An 18,273-nucleotide genomic window follows, 5' to 3' on the forward strand; every position below is an offset into this window, starting at 1 on the left:
TCCAGCCACGTCCAGCGATCTGCAGCAGATTCAGACATGAGTTTGTGGATTTGACAGAACAATAATAGAGTATGTCTGTCTGAGACCCAAGGGCCTGCAGGGCCACATCACAAATCAATCATTTTGGGCGCAACTGGAAGTCCCCTTTAACAGAGCACAGAAGGACTGGCAGCTGTCCACTTTGATTGGGCCCAGGATAAACGTGGTAATTGAGACAACGCGGTACTTTACTATACATACTTTTATTCTATGACAGATGTAGGTGAGAGAGTGTTGAACAAAGAAATGGGACACAGTGCGTGTGATGTCACCAAGGTATTCTACTGTGCAGGTCATTTCAAAACAGCACTGGCACTGGCTATTTAAAACAGGGGTAAACACAAGCGACTGTCAGTCTTTATCATAGGCCTACAGTACATCATCATAATGTGCTGGCAATATCCTGTATTTGACCCAAATAGAGTATCAGTGACCTGGTTCTGTACGACAACAAGCAGGCTAGGGATCACCCTCTAATCCTTAATGGCACATCTGGACACCCCAGTAATATTTATATTCATATCCATGATGATCATCTGTGGACTGGAGAGCCATTATTGACAGCATGCAAATACATGGTGACAAATATCTCTTTGATGCATGACCTATCCATGCATGTAGCAATCCCACGGCTAGACATCTCACTTACAATGACAAGTCTATAGGCCTACCTTTAATAATTAAACACATTATAGGCTATAATGTATGACTGGCAGGAAAATCTAACCTGTAAAAGAATAGTGGGTATCCATTTGCTGGATATTTTATAATGCACTAGGGGGCCTATGCTATTCTGTGTAATCCGAATAGGCCTCTCGGCTTTGGCTGTTGGCTGTTGGCATGCAACAACAATAAATCCTCAGGTTTATGACTATGTGATTCACAAATCCACAGTCATGGGAAGGGTAAATAGGTAATTTAGGCAGTAGACACGGTGGGGTTCCTGTTCAGAAATAGGGCACAGCCTTGGCTACACTCCTATTTAGCTTTCAATCACTCTTTAACGACCGCGCAGCGCACCTCATTTCAAGTTGCGAACGCATTATTCGCATCTGGAATACGCCTTGGGTCCACGCCTACTGACCAATTTCCCCCTCTACCAACCTGCGTGCCCGAAAAACGCCACGGTCCGGTCTAGTCTAGACTGTCTCGTACGCGGAGGCACATTTTTCTCTCTTGTGTTATACAAATTTGAGGCTACAGTCGTATGTGAGATTTGCATTCAGCAGCGTAATAGTTAAAGCGGTACCGAATGCGTTGTTTTATGTTCTGTGTGGTGCCCTTACTCCAGCAGACCGCTACAGTAGGAAGATGGCGTCGGAGGGAGCGAGCGGGGAGCAGCCTCCTCCGGTACAAACACTGGCAACCACAGTGCTTGGAAGTGTCGAAGCGGTAAGACATTTTTATATTATATCCAGGTCTATATGTTTATATCGTTGGTTTCCCCGTTTTGGAATAAACTAAAGGGAATAAGGAATTAGGAAAGACGGCGCATTTCTCTACGAACCCGAGTGTTCATCTTGAAGCAACAGCAATATGTTATTCTTGTGAGAGCAGCAGAACAAGGGTTCTCTGATTTGTGTAGACACAGACTATACATATGATCAAAGGCTTTTATGGGAATTAAAATCCTATAGAAAGGCAAAGGAATTGGGTTTATCTATCACAAATAGGATAATAGCTCAAATGTTGTTACGGCACATATGGGGAAACGTAGTTAGGCTATAACGCACTGATTTGCGATGGTTACAAAGGGGGTTTCAATCTGTACTTACATTTGAAACACAATTTGGGCTATAGGTTTTCGCTCTCATTGTTGTAGGCCAGTCGTCTGAATAGATAACGAGCTGCTTTTGACATGGCTGTTCGATGCATAATCTTGCCCTATTTCAGTACGTCAACGCTCCAAATTGAAACAAAATATGTTGATTGCTGTGTGTCAGTGAGGCTTTGACGTGAATATATTGTTATCAGATGTAGCCTAGTTGGGCTCTTGTGTTTGAAAAATCTTGCCTTTACGGTTAAAGAGAGAAGGCCCCTAAATATCCTTTTGAGGACCCCAAACCTCTTACAATCTTCCATTAAGCAGCTCTTGTCTGACCACAAAGCATAGCCTATCTGCAGTCAAGAATAATGTTTCCTATTCTGTATAGGCCTACTAATACTTCTAGATTTGACCTGTGACCAATAGAACAATATTAGAAATGTTGAATCTCAGTGAAACTGTTTTGTTTGTCTGCAAACTCCCCACTAATCGGACTGAGCTGCAATTGTTTTTTTAAGCTCCTCTATCTGGGACTTCTCACATTGGTCCCTCGTCTCGCAGACAGGTTGCAACATGTGTGCCAGGGCACCGGCTTGCTACCCCTCTGTGCAAATGAATCAATCTTTTTCCCACCCGGAGGGGGCAATGCAACCTTTCCCTGGTTGTGGTATGCTTGGATGGTTCCATGTACTCTGTTCAGTCAGACCATTGCCAAGTACCTATTCTGCATGAATTTACTGACTGGTCAAAAGAAAGCAATCTCCCATTTGCCACTTGACTTTACCCTTAACTACATCATATACTACACTCGTGTATATGTAATTGAGCATTCCTATAGGACACAGGAAATATAAAGAACTGTTCTGGGTTTGAGGTTCAAAGGCTATTGAAAATATGGACTGTTCTTGCCTGGAAGATCCCAAGGGACAGCTGTTGAAATGGGAGGAAAATAAGATATGTGGGCGGTAGAAAAAGGCAAGAAAATCAAGGCAAAGTAAAATAGCGATGGAAAGGGGGCAGAGTGAGAGCAGAAAGAAAGCAAGCGAGATGGACGGAAGGAGAGCAGTGAGAGAAGCGGGGGGGGTATGTACACCAGAGACATGTCTAAATTGGTCTTAATTTCAGTGACTCAGCTGGCATAGCTCAGAGTACTGTGTTAGCCAAGCCAGCCCTGATCTACTGAGCGTGTTCAGTGCACACTGGGCTCCTTCCTTGCTGAACAGGTACCTCGACCGCAGCACAGCAACCAACCGTCCTCTCTGACTCGGCCATACATCTCTGCCTGTCTCTCTCACGAACCGTCTTCCCAAACATGCCAGGACAAGCCAGGCCAGCTAGCCTCTCTGTAGGGGGCTTCTGATTCTATGCCCCAGTTAAATAAAGCTCTTTGCATACCCCTGCAAGACCCTCCTTTGTTTGCTCTCGGCGGAGGAGTTTCTCTTGTGAAGGGTCCTTGAGGACCGGCTCACTTGGTTTAGAAAGGGGTCAGAGGGTGAAAAATGGTGGTGGTGTGGGGCTAGTCACCTCCCCCAATTCACCCTATAGCATTAGTTAGTACGCATACATTTTTTACTATTTGTTCTGTTGTACAGGGATGTGTAAGTTATTTGAATGTGGCAACTAATCCAACCTATTAGGCTATAGGACAGAGACATAGCAGTCGGCTCTCCCTTCCCTCCACATAGTGCAAATACACACTCACCCACACAGAACAGCTATTTTGAAACGCACGCCTCATGGAACAAATTAGCATTAGCTTCCCTCACCTGCTCACTGTGCAGAAATGCAGGAGGGTGAAATGCCACCCGAGCACATTGACGAAGACTGGGGGCTCACATGATAGGCTTTGGTTTGGATAGTGTCGTGCAAGCCTTCCGAGACTCCCAAATCCGATTCTCCAAATGGCTCACTGGCAGCACAGTGAGGGAGAATGCTGTGTGGGGTTGGTTGAAAATTGATTCACTTTTTTCTTCTTCAAGCTTTCAAATCGATCGCTGGATTCTTTCCTTTCAACCCCCTGCTGTCTTGATTGGTGCTGTTCAGAATGAAATAGAATGCCGTACTTTCTAAGGGCTTAAATCATACTGTAACCTGGTTTGCTTGCACTACTAGTTATTTGACAAATATGTATTAGGCTAAAACCTGTCTCATTGTTGGCCTATGATTTACGCAAAATTTGCCATAATGGTATCTCAAGCCCTATGAGTGTCTTGTCATCAAGACATAGTATTTGAATGCCCAGTATTTAGGACCACTTTGAACTACAACAGTTTGCTAAATGATCAGACCAGCTGGTTCCATATTCCATATTTTGTCCGTGATTTAAGAGAGGGCTTTGAAGGAGGCTGCTGGGTCAATGATGAAAAATTGAGAAACCTTGGCAGGGATTGAAACGTATGATAGTAAATCACGCATCTATGGCAGGGTGATCGAATGTCGTGAACAGGTACAAATGAATGTGCCTATGCGCAGATCGAATAGAACACTTGTGACTTGAGGCAAGGAGGTCGTCTCTCCCTCCCTCCAGATTATCTTTGGTTTATTATGTTTCATTGAACAAATAGCCGTGCAAAAAGGAAAGCTCCTCGGCTATAAATTAAATTGAAAAATGGAATTGGATGTGTTTCTACTAGAGGTTGACCGATTAATGGCCGATTAATCAGGGCCGATTTCAAGTTTTCATAACAATCGGAAATCGGTAATTTTGGACGCCGATTTTTCCCGAATTATTTTTATTAAATGTTTTTATTTAATTTTTTTTTTTTACATCTTTATTTAACTAGGCAAGTCAGTTAAGAACACATTCTTATTTTCAATGACGGCCTAGGAACGGTTAGTTAACTGCCTTGTTCAGGGGCAGAACGATAGATGTTTACCTTGTCAGCTCAGGGATTCAATCTTGCAACCTTACGGTTAACTAGTCCAATGCTCTAACCACCTGCCTAACGAGGAGCCCGCCTGTTACGCGAATGCAGTAAGAAGCCAAAGTAAGTTGCTAGTTAGCATTAAACTTATCTTATAAAAATCAATCAATCAATCATAATCACTAGTTATAACTACACATGGTTGATGATATTACTAGTTTATCAAGCGTGTCCTGCGTTGCATATAATCGATGCAGTGCGCATTCGTGAAAAAGGACTGTCGTTGCTCCAACGTGTACCTAACCATAAACATCAATGCCTTTCTTAAAATCAGTACACAGAAGTATATATTTTTAAACCTGCATATTTAGCTAAAAGAAATCCAGGTTAGCAGGCAATATTAACCAGGTCAAATTGTGTCACTTCTCTTGCGTTCATTGCACGGGTATATGCAACAGTTTGGTCCGCCTGGCTCATTGCGAACTAATTTGCCAGAATTTTACGTAATTATGACATAACATTGAAGGTTGTGCAATGGAACAGGAATATTTAGACTGATGGATGCCACCCGTTAGATAAAATACGGAACGGTTCTGTATTTCACTGAAAGATTAAATGTTTTGTTTTCGAGATGATAGTTTCCGGATTCGACCATATTAATGACCGAAGGCTCGTATTTCTGTGTGTTCTTATGTTATAATTAAGTCTATGATTTGATAGAGCAGTCTGACTGAGCGATGGTGGGTACCAGCAGGCTCGTAAGCATTCATTCAAACAGCACTTTTGTGCGTTTTGCCAGCGGCTCTGCTGTTTATGAATTCAAGCCTATCAACTCCCGAGATTAGGCTGGTGTAACCGATGTGAAATGGTTAGCGGGGTGCGCGCTAATAGCGTTTCAAACGTCACTCGCTCTGAGACTTGGAGTAGTTGTTCCCCTTGCTCTGCATGGGTAACGCTGCTTCGAGGGTGGCTGTTGTCGATGTGTTCCTGGTTCGAGCCCAGGTAGCGGCGAGGAGAGGGATGGAAGCTATACTGTTACACTGGCAATACTAAAGTGCCTATAAGAACATCCAGTAGTCAAAGGTATATGTAATACAAATCGTATATTGAGAAATAGTCCTATAATTCCTATAATAACTACAACCTAAAACTTCTTACCTGGGAATATTGAAGACTCATGTTAAAAGGAACCACCAGCTTTCACATGTTCTCATGTTCTGAGCAAGGAACTTAAACGTTAGCTTTCTTACATGGCATATATTGCACTTTTACTTTCTTCTCCAACACTTTGTTTTTGCATTATTTAAACCAAATTGAACATGTTTCATAATTTATTTGAGGCTAAATTGATTTTATTTATGTATTATATTAAGTTAATATAAGTGTTCATTCAGTATTGTTGTAATTGTCATTATTACAAAAAAAAAAAAAAAAAAAAATCGGCCGATTAATCGGCACCGGCTTTTTTGGTCCTCCAATTATCGGTATCGGCGTTGAAAAATCATAATCGGTCGACCTCTAGTTTCTACAAGAGAGGGTTTCTCTGCAGATGTTCTTGCCAAGTAACTTTCTCCCACCCAATCTTACCTCTGTGTATCTCTGCCTGTGAGGTTCTCTCATTTTCATTGTACACTTATATGAATTCAGTTCAGTTAAATTCCCAATATCTTCAAAGCTGAGGATGCCTAGACAAGTTCTTCTTATTCAATCAGGACAACGAGTCTTCAGTCTGTCATCTGTCAGTCAGTTTTTTACACTGTTGTCTCTGTCATGGAATGTAGACGAACCAGCCGCCGTTCCAATGTCTTCGCTCCTCACCATACTAGCTACCATTCGGATAAACCCAGGAGCAACGTACAGTCTGACATTTTCTTGTTTTAAGGATGTTTTATTTCGCTTTTTAAGGGCAGCAGTCAGAAAGGATGAAAAAGCTTTTTAATTGATTGAAGCAGCAGTAGAAAGTGGTCTGGTCACTCACAATTACCCTCATCCTCATTCTTTCTCCCTGTCCGTTCGCCCTGCGGGTCCGTCTGGCAAAATCAGCGTTTAATGATGTGGCTTAATGTAATTGGACCTTAATAGCCTCAAGGTTCGGCCAGACATTTTAGGTTTCATTAAGGTTATGAAACTATCTGAGGAATGAGTTATGTTTGTCATCATACAACTTGCAAACCCAACTGTTTTGTTGTTGTTGGTGGTGCAGTTTGCAGTAAGTTGGTGCTCTGAAGTTCTACGTATGTCCTTCTTTACCCCAAAATGTGGGATTTCCCAAGGATTAATAGAAACATGTTCTATAGAACATGGTGTCAAATTATTTCAGGAGAAAAATGTGTTCTAGGTATATTAAAATGTTTCGTATGTTGCAAATATAACTTATCTTTCTGTGTGTGCGTGTTGCAGAAATGTGAGTTTAACATGGATAATCTGAGCAAGCCGGAGCTCCTGACCCTGCTCAGCATCATGGAGGGAGAGCTGGAGGCCCGGGACCTGGTCATAGAAGCCCTGAGGGTGAGTCTGGACCACATACACACACACCTAAGTTTTCAGTACCCTCATGAGAAAATGCAATTGGGAATTGAACCGCTGTTACAGATGATGCAAGCTGTAGAAATCTATATGGACTTGCTCAATAGATATGCGGACTGTGATACGTCAGTGTTTACTTGTCAGCGATATGGATGAAGGATGCTATTTGTGTAGGCTTGTTGTTGTAAGGACCACTTTGACCAAAATCTGGAAGTTCTACAGTCAGGAAGAGGTTACTCTATTTGGATTGAGAAGGTTCTACAATACAGATGCGATGGATGATGTGGTTAAATTGGATGCAGACAAGGTGACATGGTGTCCGTTACTCTCGGTTGTGTGCCCTGGCATTGAGGTGACTATCTGTCCTGCTCGGGGGCTAAGTGGCGAGTTATTTCTGTGAGAAGAACCTTTCAGGACACTCTCCCTCTCTACCCCCCCCCCCCCCCCCCCCCTCTCTCTCTCTGCTGTATTTAGGTCAGAATCACACCACTGTATTTCGCTCGCTGCTCCACTTCGAGCTGTCCTGTCCTCTTAAACTTTTTTAATAGGTTTCTTAATGTTGAGTAGTTCTGGGACCAGGGCTGGAGATGGGATTGAGGCCAATCTCTTTTCTTAGCCGCTGGAAAGTGATATTGAAATCAGCACGTTGTTCTCTACTGGGAAGAAATGCGGTTTGTACTGTAGATATTGCAGTTTTTCTTTGATGTAGTGCGTTTTTTTGTTGTCCTTATCGACCTGACTGGCCTTGAACAGTGTTTTCTGGCATCTTTTTTTTCTTCCTTGTGTCTAGGCACTGGCTGTGCTTGGTTTGGATCTATATGGTGCATTTGGAAAGTATTCAGACCCCTTGACCTTTTCCACATTTTGATACGTTACAGCCTTGTTCTCAAATGTATAACAAACAAAAAAATCCTCATCAATCTACACACTACCCCATAATGACAAAGTGAAAACAGATTTTTTTTTAAACTTTTTGCTAATTTATATAAATGAAAAACAAATACCTTTTATTTACATAAGTATTCAGACCCTTTGCTATGAGACTTGAAATTGAGCTCAGGTGCATCCTGTTTCTATTGATCATCCTTGAGATGTTTCTACATCTTGATTGGAGTCCACCTGTGGTCAATTCAATTGATTGGACATGATTTGGAAAGGCACACCTGTCTATATAATGTTCCACAGTTGACAGCGCATGTCAGAGCAAAACCAAGCCATGGGGTCGAAGGAATTGTCCGTAGAGCTCTGAGACAGGATTGTGTCGACACAGATCTGGGGAAGGGTACCAAAACATTTCTGCAGCATTGAAGGTTCCCATGAACACAGTGTCCTCCATCATTCTTAAATGGAAGAAGTTTGGAACCAAGACTCTTCTTACAGCTGGCCGCCCGGCCAAACTGAGCACTTGGGGGAGAAGTGCCTCGGTCGGGGAGGTGACCAAGAACCCTGATGGTCACTTTGACAGAGATGGTTGTCCTTCTGGAAGGTTCTCCCATCTCTACAGCACTCCACCAATCAGGGCTTTATTGTAGTAGGCCTTTACTGTCGTGTGCCTTTTACCACTCCTCAGTAAAGGGCACATCACAGCCCGCTTGGACTTTGCCAAAAGGCACCTAAAGACTCTCAGACCATGAAAAACAAGATTATCTGGTCTGATGAAACCAAGATTGAACTATTTGGCCTGAATGCCAACCATCATGTCTGGAGGGGAAACCTGGCACCATCCCTACGGTGAAGCATGGTGGTGGCAGCATCATGCTTGTGGGGATGTTTTTCAGTGGCAGGCACTGGGATGCTAGTCAGGATCGAGGGAAAGATGAACAGAGCAAAGTACAGAGAGATCCTTGATGAGAACCTGCTCCAGAGCGCTCAGTACCTCGGACTGGGGCGACGGTTCACCTTCCAACAGGACAACGACCCTATGCACCTAGCCAAGACAACGCAGGAGTGGCTTCGGGACAAGTCTCTGAATGTCCTTTAGTGACCCGGACTTGAACATCTATGGAGAGCCCTGAAAATATCTCTGCAGCGACGCTCCCCATCCAACATGACAGAACTTGAGAGGATCTGCAGAGAAGAATGGGAGAAACTCCCCAAATACAGGTGTGCCAAGCTTGTAGCGTCATACCCAAGAAGACTCGAGGCTGTATTCGCTGCCGAAGGTGCTTCAACAAAGTACTGAGTAAAGGGTCTGAATACTATTTTTAAATGTCATATTTCAGTGTTTTATTTTTTTATGCATTTGCAAACATTCATAAAAAAACAGTTTGCTTTGTTTTTTATGAGGCATTGTGTGTAGATTGAGAAAAATACAATTGAATCCATTTGAGAATATGGCTGTAACGTAACAAAATGTGGAAAAAGTCAAGGGGTCTGAATACTTTCCAAATGAACACCCATCTCTCGTTCCCTCTGTTTCTCTCTTTCTCATTCTTTCTCTCTGGCATTCATGCTGGCTTTTAGTGTTCTTCCCGGCTCCCTCCCTGTGGAAATTATATCGCTGCAAAAAATAAATAAAGCCCTCTTTACTGTCGTGACGACTGTCCCAAACACAAAGACCCTACTTGTTCTCCCTGAGATAAGCCTGCTCAAAGAGGGAGGAGAGCGATGGATGGATGGATAGAGGGGGGGGGCTATACCCTGAGAGAAAGGGGGTGTTTCCCGTTTTGTTTGTCTGTTTCACTTGCTTTGGCGCTGTAAGCATATGTTTCCTATACCAATAAAGCCCATTGAATTGAGAGGAAAATAAATGGGAAGGGAAATAAAGAGTTGAGGACAGAGATAAGGGGCCCACATCTTGACGTCTTGAGAAGGTGAGAGGGGTGGAGAGGCTGACATCCTCTGTGAAAGTGGGATGGACTGTGTGCCAGAGAAGATTTGGCTGGCAAAATCCCCTCAAATCGCCAGAACGAACGGAGCCATAAAAAAAAGTGTCATCTGGAGACCAGCTGGCTAGAGCCATTGATATCACACAGTTAGACATGTCCTCTTCTTTTAAACCAACCACTAGTGCTGTGCCATTTAACCAAGATTTAGTTTTGTTGTAAACAACTAATTGACCGACGTCGGTTTAATTATCTGAATTTCGTTTATTTTTGTCTTTTTTTCCTGTGCGCTCAATGAGCACCACACAGTTTCTCTAGAGATCCACCAGATCCAGCCTGAACTGTGCGATGTAATAGGGAGTTGTAGTTTCCAGCAGGCCAATATTCTACATAGTTTAGGGCATAAAACGTGGTAATTAACTACAATGACCCTTGTCCGGTCTGCGTTTCTTTTACACGAAGAATCCAGGTGATATAGAGAGCAGCTGTATCTCTACCTGAAAGTACATGATCTAAGTGATCGATAGTTGGTATTCAGCAGTCATAAAAGTATGCCATATTTACTTTAAAGAACTACTAAAATAGTGATTTTTGTCAGACAGCGTAGGTAGCAGCTCTATAAAGATGATGACTTGGAATGAAATAGTCATCAAATAAAACAAATGTATTACACAACTGAAATATTTTATTAAAGTAATTTGAATAAGTTATTATTAAGTGATAAGCAGTAATGAGCATCATGGGACTTGTAGTAATTGTTTTATTCTCAGTTACAGCATTCAACGCACATAATGCATTGTAATAAAATCAACAACAAAAAATTGACAACCGTGATAATTTAAGAATTGAACCGAAACCAAACCGACCTCAAAAAGCGCTAATCGCTCAGCACTACCAACCACACTACGGTACAAAACACCAGACACCCCGAGCCACCCACTGTTCTTAATGTCGCCACACATACAGACCTCTGAAATGTTGACAGACTAAAGTGTGGTGGGCCGTTTGGCTTGGTATTGGCGTTTTGTGTTTGGGTGTTAAGAGGCTTTTGTGGCGACGACTAATTAGCATGTGGCTAAAACTGTCTGAGCCAGCGAATCAGTTTCATTTTAGAGAATAGAAGGGCTGTAAACAGATTAGCCAAACGAGACCAGTCACATGATTAGTGCAGCAGTACGGCAGAGCACTCTCATTCTTATGGTGGCTGAGCGTGTCTGTCAATGATCAACTGTCAACAACCAGGGTTTAGTAGCAGTTGGTCCGGGCAACCACTTAACCTAAGACTGGGTAATAAAACACAGTTCGTTAAAGGTGCAATATGCAGAAATCGCTCCATCATTTCCTGGTTACTAAAATTCTAATAGTTTGTCTAATTTCAGTTTGTGACAAAACAAGAGGTCATTGTGTAGAGAATCATTGTAACATCTAAACCGCTGTGAAATATATTTTCCATAACCCATAATATTTTATTTTCAGCTGTTTGAAGCTGGTATACAAAACCGAAAGTAAAATGCACTGGAAGCATACAAACGGTGCATATAGATCAGATCTACCACTTATTAGAGGCTTTCAATGAGAATGGCAGATCTATAACTCACATTTCTATGTTTTGGTCAGGCATCCAAAATGTGACATATTGCAGCTTTACAGTGGAAGCTCTTTTTTGGAGTACATAAATCTCCCATGGGGATGTTTGTTCATTTATAAAAATTCTAACTATATGGTGGATCCCCTGATTTGACCTATGCAATTGTTAGATCAGGGATTATTTCATGGAAGTAAGGAAGGAAGCATTTTATAGGCTAAGTATTCCATAAGGGCACAGGTCCAGCAGACCAGGCATATATTAATTCCACCCACTACTGACTTTGGTTCATTCTCTCGCATGCTCCCAACAACAGAGCTGCGTGTGATCTCTTGTATGAGTAAGATGCTATGATACCCTTATCCTTGAGGCATTATGTAGCCAACTTTTATGCATAGCAGGATGCCCCAAGCAAGTTTTATTTATTAAAAAAAATATATATATATTTAAGCCTTGAGACATGGATTGTGTGAGGGTGGTGATGATGGTGGTCGCTATTCAAAGCAGGGTTGTAACATGACCCAAAAATCTCCATGAGGACTCCATCGCCATGCGCGGGTGGGGGGGGGGGGGGGGTCTGGTTGCTATGTGGGCATCAGAGCCAGGTGGTTGGTTGGATGCTAATTTGCTAGTGTGGCGGAGAGAAGAGGGTTAAACTGAGACTTAAGACCAGCCAATGTAGACCAGCCTCCGTAGCCATCCAGTTATCTATATATACATACACCCGTCACTCTGCCTCTCCGGTGGATTTATGTAATACATTTTATCTCCATACAGGTTTCTGTTTCCAAAACTAGAATCTGTAGACTTTACCCTTCGACAAAGTGAAGTTTTTTTAAAAAATGTGTTTAAAATCTATTTTGACACTGATAGGGGTGGGGGATTTGAAGCCCTGTCAGACTGAGACAGGTTAGTCTCTGGAGAGAATGGAGTCTGACTGTGTGGTTGACCAAGTGTCTGTCTTGAAGAGGGTCAGTGCACACTGGAGTCGTCTCTCTGTCTCTGTGTCTCTGTCTCTCTCTGTGTTTTATGTTTTATTGTCACATACATTGGATAGGTGAAATGTTGTTTTACAGGGTCAGCCGTAGTAGTACCTTTCGGTTACTGGCCCAACACTCCAACCACTAGGCTACCTGATGCCTTATAACACAGAGGGATTGGAGAAGAGAGAGGGTTAGGAGGTAGGTCTTAGGAAGCTGCTCTCACTCTCTCTGGTGACTGGCGGGCTACAGGGTGAACTGTCTCCCGGATGATTGGATGACGCAGCACAGGCCTGTTTGATGTGCGTCAGGCATCACTCTAACGTTGCGTGAATGTGGTCGTTCCACCTTGATTGCCAAATGAAATGGGAGAAGAACACCGAAATAGCCCCCCTCTCTTTCTCAACCTGGCTTTGATGTCTGTCTGTCTGTCTGTCTGTCTGTCTGGGTTACTGTCTGTCTGGGTTACTGTTGGCCGGTAATTGCTGGTTTTTGTATTTTTTAATTTATTTTTTAAAGCCAATAAATAAAATGGTTGTCGGCCATATTGACCAGAAGAAAAAACTATCCCATTGCATAATAATGCTTTTTTTCCCCATTAATGGAAATACCAGTCGATGGAAATACATTTGACCGTCATGCTTATCGGTCTATAGGTTCATTTACATAATTTGGTGGAATTATATTGGGGCATGTGTATTTTCATTAGTCATCATGTATCTTATCACATACAGAGCCTATTTTGAGCGGAATATCACCTCCGCTCTAGATCCTCATCTCGTTGCTGCTCGAGTTAAACCTGCTTTTAGAAGCCCAGTCATTGTGCAGCAATTCTAAATGCAATCGCATGTTAACTGTTTTTGCTGGCCGCTAGGGTTGCAAAGGGTCGGAAACTTTCCGGTAAAGTTAAGCCCCGGAAATTTGGGGAATTTTGCTTAAATTCATCAAAAAAGTTAGCTTATAACAGTGAACCATTTTTTTGTGGGATACACAAGGCAATTCTAGGTCTTGTGGCATATTTTGGTTAAACTATCCCCAATTCAATGGAATTGCAACCCTCTGAATCCACAGTGCACTCTTCCATCACGTGTACAGCTGATTCTCAAGATCTTTCACACTAATGAGATGCTATTGAGCCCACACCACTACACTGTCTGAGCCAATGACTACATGCTTTCTGGGAAGTTTTGATTACCAAATCATATGTGAAGAATGCAACAAAGATGCAGAATCATCTGGCCAAGTGCATAAAGTTCCCTCAGCGCTCACAACAAGCAACCTCTGACAAAAGAATCAGATTTTTTTTGACTCGATGGAGGAACGTACTCAGAGAAATGCTGATGAATGTCTTATGCAACTGGTTCACCTCTGATTCTCACAGGCAATGTGTATTGGAAGAGATTTCTTTATGTTCTTTGCCCAGCATACACCCCTCCAACCAGACATGCTTTATCTACTCATTTGCTGGATGCAGAGTTCAACAGAGTTCAAGTGAAGGTCAAGCAAATCATAGAGAAAGCTAACTGTATTGCAGTCATCTCTGATGGGTGGTCGAATGTTCGTGGGCAAGGAATAATTAAGTACATCACCTCCACCCCTCAACCAGTATTCTATAAGGGCACAGACACAAGGGACAACAGACACACCGGTCTCTACATTGCAGATGAGCTGAAGGCAGTCATCAATGACCTTGGACCACAGAAGGTATCAACAGCCTGATCAACTCTATGCGAACTAGAGGTAAATGTTGGTCACACCAGATACTGACTGTTTTTCTGATCCACGTCCCTACCTTATTTTGTAAGGTATCTGTGACCAACAGATGCATATCTGTATTCCCAGTCATGAAATCCATAGATTAGGCCTAATACATTTATTTAAATTGACTGATTGCCTTCTATGAACTGCAACTCAGTAAAATCATTGAAATTGTTGCATGTTGCGTTTTATATTTTTGTTCAGTATAGTTACAAATTTAGAAAACTGTTGTACATTTGGTTAACTAAATAGTTAGAAGGTATCTAGCTGGCAAACATTCAGTTGGGAATTCCATACTGTAATTAGATCACCTGGCGTATGCTGCACAATAGTGAGTGACTCACAAGGCTCCGGTCTCTCACTGTTGTGTGCTTGTAAACAAACACCATGTGACTGGGGATTACGGTAAACTTTATAATAATGTGATGGGTGAAATGAAGAACAATGTTCTCACAAATTAAGTAGCTACAAATATTCTAATTCCTAAAATAATATCAGGAATAGTTTCAACGGTTTTGGAAAACCATCCCGTGGCTTTTTCCAAGTACCCTGGTATACAGTATACACCCCCCAAGCCTATTTTCATATCAACTTTCTTTCATTGTCCAGAAGCCAAAGGCACAATCCTAGTCATATTAGTAACCCATCCTAGTTGTTGCATCTTTAGATTCCCCCTCTTTCTACGCTTTTAACAGAGATTTTTTTCCTCTGTTACATATGGAACCGCTCACATCCTCTGCGCTGTTTAGAATGGTGTTTTCCTGCAAATTGCGTTTTGGCAAATGTTTGAATGTCATTTTTATTGGCAGCTTCATCACAGAAGTGATCTAAATGTTATTCCTGTCATTCTGAGCACCGTTGGTGGGCCACCTAATGGGTTTACGCGCCCAATGCATATGGGTCCGGTAAATTTCTCAACTGGCCGGTAATTTAAAATCTTGTCCAGCGCCACATTTTCCTAATGGAAACCCTGGTGTGTTTGTGTGTATGCTCTGTTTTTTGGCTGTGTGTGTGTGTGTTGCCTTTGTAGCAGTGCCCCAGGTAGGCTGGGTTCCCGAGTGGCGCAGCTGTCTAAGGCACTGCATCTCAGTGCTAGAGGCATCGCTACAGACCCTGGTTCGATTCCAGGCTGTATCACAACCAGATTTGGCCGGCGTAGGCCATCATTGTAAATAAGAATTTATTCTTCACTGACTTGTTTAGTTAAATAAAGATCAAATAAAAAAAGCCTAAGAGTGTGTGCCTGTTGGAGTTTGCAATGCCCAAGCCTGCGTGCACAGTAGGGGTGTGAAAGTTTAAATGTAAAAATATTTAAATAAGATTGGGTTCTGAAGTTGCGAGACATTGCAAGCCAAGAAATTGTGAGGTGGCCAACCTGACTTTTACTCTCTCCGTCGCTCGCTAACTAGCTCGCTATGAAAAATGTGTGTATTTTGTTCTCTGAAGTATGGAAACTAATTTGTCTCCTCCGTTCCAAAAATACTGAATCTTAGGAGTCTTGGCACTCAGAAATGGGAGTCGATGTGTAAGAAGTCAAGGAATCAATTCTTTTGGAGTCGATTCTCCACCGCTACGTCATTGTCGTTACCAGTTGGAAAAATGGCAGAGAAAGGCAAGCGACAGCAGCAATGTCCTGAATGGCAGTACTTTGAGAAGTTAAATGAGAAGGAAATGCAAACTTTGTGGGGTGGAATTAAGGTAGAGTAATGGTAGTACATGGGCAATGCTTAACCATCTGACAGAGCAGCTACATTGTGTATTTATGTGGAATTTTAAGAATTTTTCTTATTGTTTTAACGGAAAAACATTTTTTTTTGCTGTTTTAAACTTTAAAGGGATATTTAGGTTTTTAGCATGTTAGACCTCATTTTCCACATACTTAGTGTTTAATACTTAGTGTTTAAGCATCATCCAGACAATTGTTTAGGTCAGTTCCATACCTGAGATTTCTTTGGCTTGCATAGTTGCTTGCATGAGTCATGTAGTGGCCAGACTCACAATTTTTTTTAAATAATCTGCAAACATCCGCAATTGTGCTTTTGAAGAAAATGGACAAGCTACTTCAGCCGAAGTATGTTGGCAGTGTTGTTTTTCCTCTCTCCTGAGCAAGAAGTCTTGTGCTCAGGAGTAGGCGTGTCATCTCTCGCTTGTCAACAGAGCACGTGGCTACACATACAGGAATACGGAAAAGGAAAACAAGCTAGCTTGTAGCTAGGACAGGGATTAGCATACGGATAGCCTAGAGGTCACAAGCTAGGACAGGGATTAGCGTACGCATAACCTAGAGGTCACAAGCTAGGACAGGGATTAGCATACGCATAACCTAGAGGTCACTAGCTAGGACAGGGATTAGCATAGGGATAGCCTAGAGGTCACTAGCTAGGACAGGGATTAGCATAGGGATAGCCTAGAGGTCACTAGCTAGGACAGGGATTAGCATACGGATAGCCTAGAGGTCACTAGCTAGGACAGGGATTAGCATAGGGATAGTCTAGAGGTCACTAGCTAGGACAGGGATTAGCATACGGATAGCCTAGAGGTCACTAGCTAGGACAGGGATTAGCATAGGGATAGCCTAGAGGTCACTAGCTAGGACAGGGATTAGCATACGGATAGCCTAGAGGTCACTAGCTAGGACAGGGATTAGCATATGGATAGCCTAAATGACAAGAAGAAGCTATTTAGGTAGTTGGATTGCTGAAGTAGTAGTGTACTTATTCAGAAGTGTATTTTTTTACTAGTTGTATGTGTGTTTTACTTTTACACCAATAGAAAGATGCCCAGGGTCCCTGCTCATCTGCGTAAACGTGCCTTAGGCATGCTGCAAGGAGGCATGAAGACTGCAGATGTGGCCAGGGCAATAAATTGTAATGTCCGTACTGTGAGATGCCTAAGACAGCGCTACAGGGAGACAGGACGGACAGCTGATCGTTCTCGCAGTGGTAGACCACGTGTAACAACACCTGCACAGGATCGGTACATCTGGACATCACACCTGCGGGACAGGTACAGGATGGCAACAACAACAGCCCGAGTTACACCAGGAACGCACAATCCATCCATCAGTGCTCAGACTGTCCGCAATAGGCTGAGAGAGGCTAGACTGAGTGCTTGTAGGCCTGTTGTAAGGCAGGTCCTCACCAGACATCACCGGTAACAACGTTGCCTAAGGGCACGAACCCACCGTCGCTGGACCAGACAGGACTGGCAAAAAGTGCTCTTCACTGACGAGTCACGGTTTTCCCTCACCAGGGGGGATGGTCGGATTCGCGTTTATCGTCGAAGGAATGAGCGTTACACCGAGGCCTGTATTCTAGAGCGGGATCGATTTGGGGGTGGAGGGTCCGTGATGGTCTGGGACGGTGTGTCACAGCATCATTGGACTGCGCTTGTTGTCATTGCAGGCAATCTCAACACTGTGCGTTACAGGGAAGACATCCTCCTCCCTCATGTGGTACCCTTCCTGCAGGCTCATCCTGACATGACCCTCCAGCATGACAATGCCACCAGCCATACTGCTCGTTCTGTGCGTGATTTCCTGCAAGACAGGAATGTCAGTATTCTGCCATGGCCAGTGAAGAGCCCGGATCTCAATCCCATTGAGCAAGTCTGGGACATGTTGGATCAGAGGGTGAGGGCTAGGGCCATTCCCCCCAGGAATGTCTGGGAACTTGCAGGTGCCTTGGTGGAATAGTGGGGTAACATCTCACAGCAAAAACTGGCAAATCTGGTGCAGTCCATGAGGAGATGCACTGCAGTACTTAATGCAGCTGATGGCCACACCAGATACTGATTGTTACTTTTGATTTTGACCCACCCCCTTTTGTTCAGGGACACATTATTCCATTTCTGTTAGTCACATGTCTGTGGAACTTGTTCAGTTTTTGTCTCAGTTGTTGAATCTTGTTATGTTCATACAAATATTTACACA

General features: G+C 43.0%; 1 protein-coding gene across 1 annotated transcript in view; it reads left to right on the forward strand.

The window, feature by feature from the left end:
• The first annotated feature begins 1,176 nt into the window (after positions 1-1,176).
• cttnbp2 (cortactin binding protein 2) overlaps positions 1,177-18,273 on the forward strand; it is a 76,661-nt gene continuing 59,564 nt past the window's right edge. Inside the window, exons 1-2 of the mRNA XM_039001582.1 lie at positions 1,177-1,431; positions 7,069-7,176. Coding sequence (XP_038857510.1) covers positions 1,351-1,431; positions 7,069-7,176 — 189 coding nt within the window. The 5' untranslated portion in view covers positions 1,177-1,350. The remainder of the gene's footprint in view (positions 1,432-7,068; positions 7,177-18,273) is intronic.

This window comes from Salvelinus namaycush, chromosome 9 (genome assembly GCF_016432855.1).
Source record: "Salvelinus namaycush isolate Seneca chromosome 9, SaNama_1.0, whole genome shotgun sequence".
NCBI classification, from domain to species: Eukaryota; Metazoa; Chordata; class Actinopteri; order Salmoniformes; family Salmonidae; genus Salvelinus; species Salvelinus namaycush.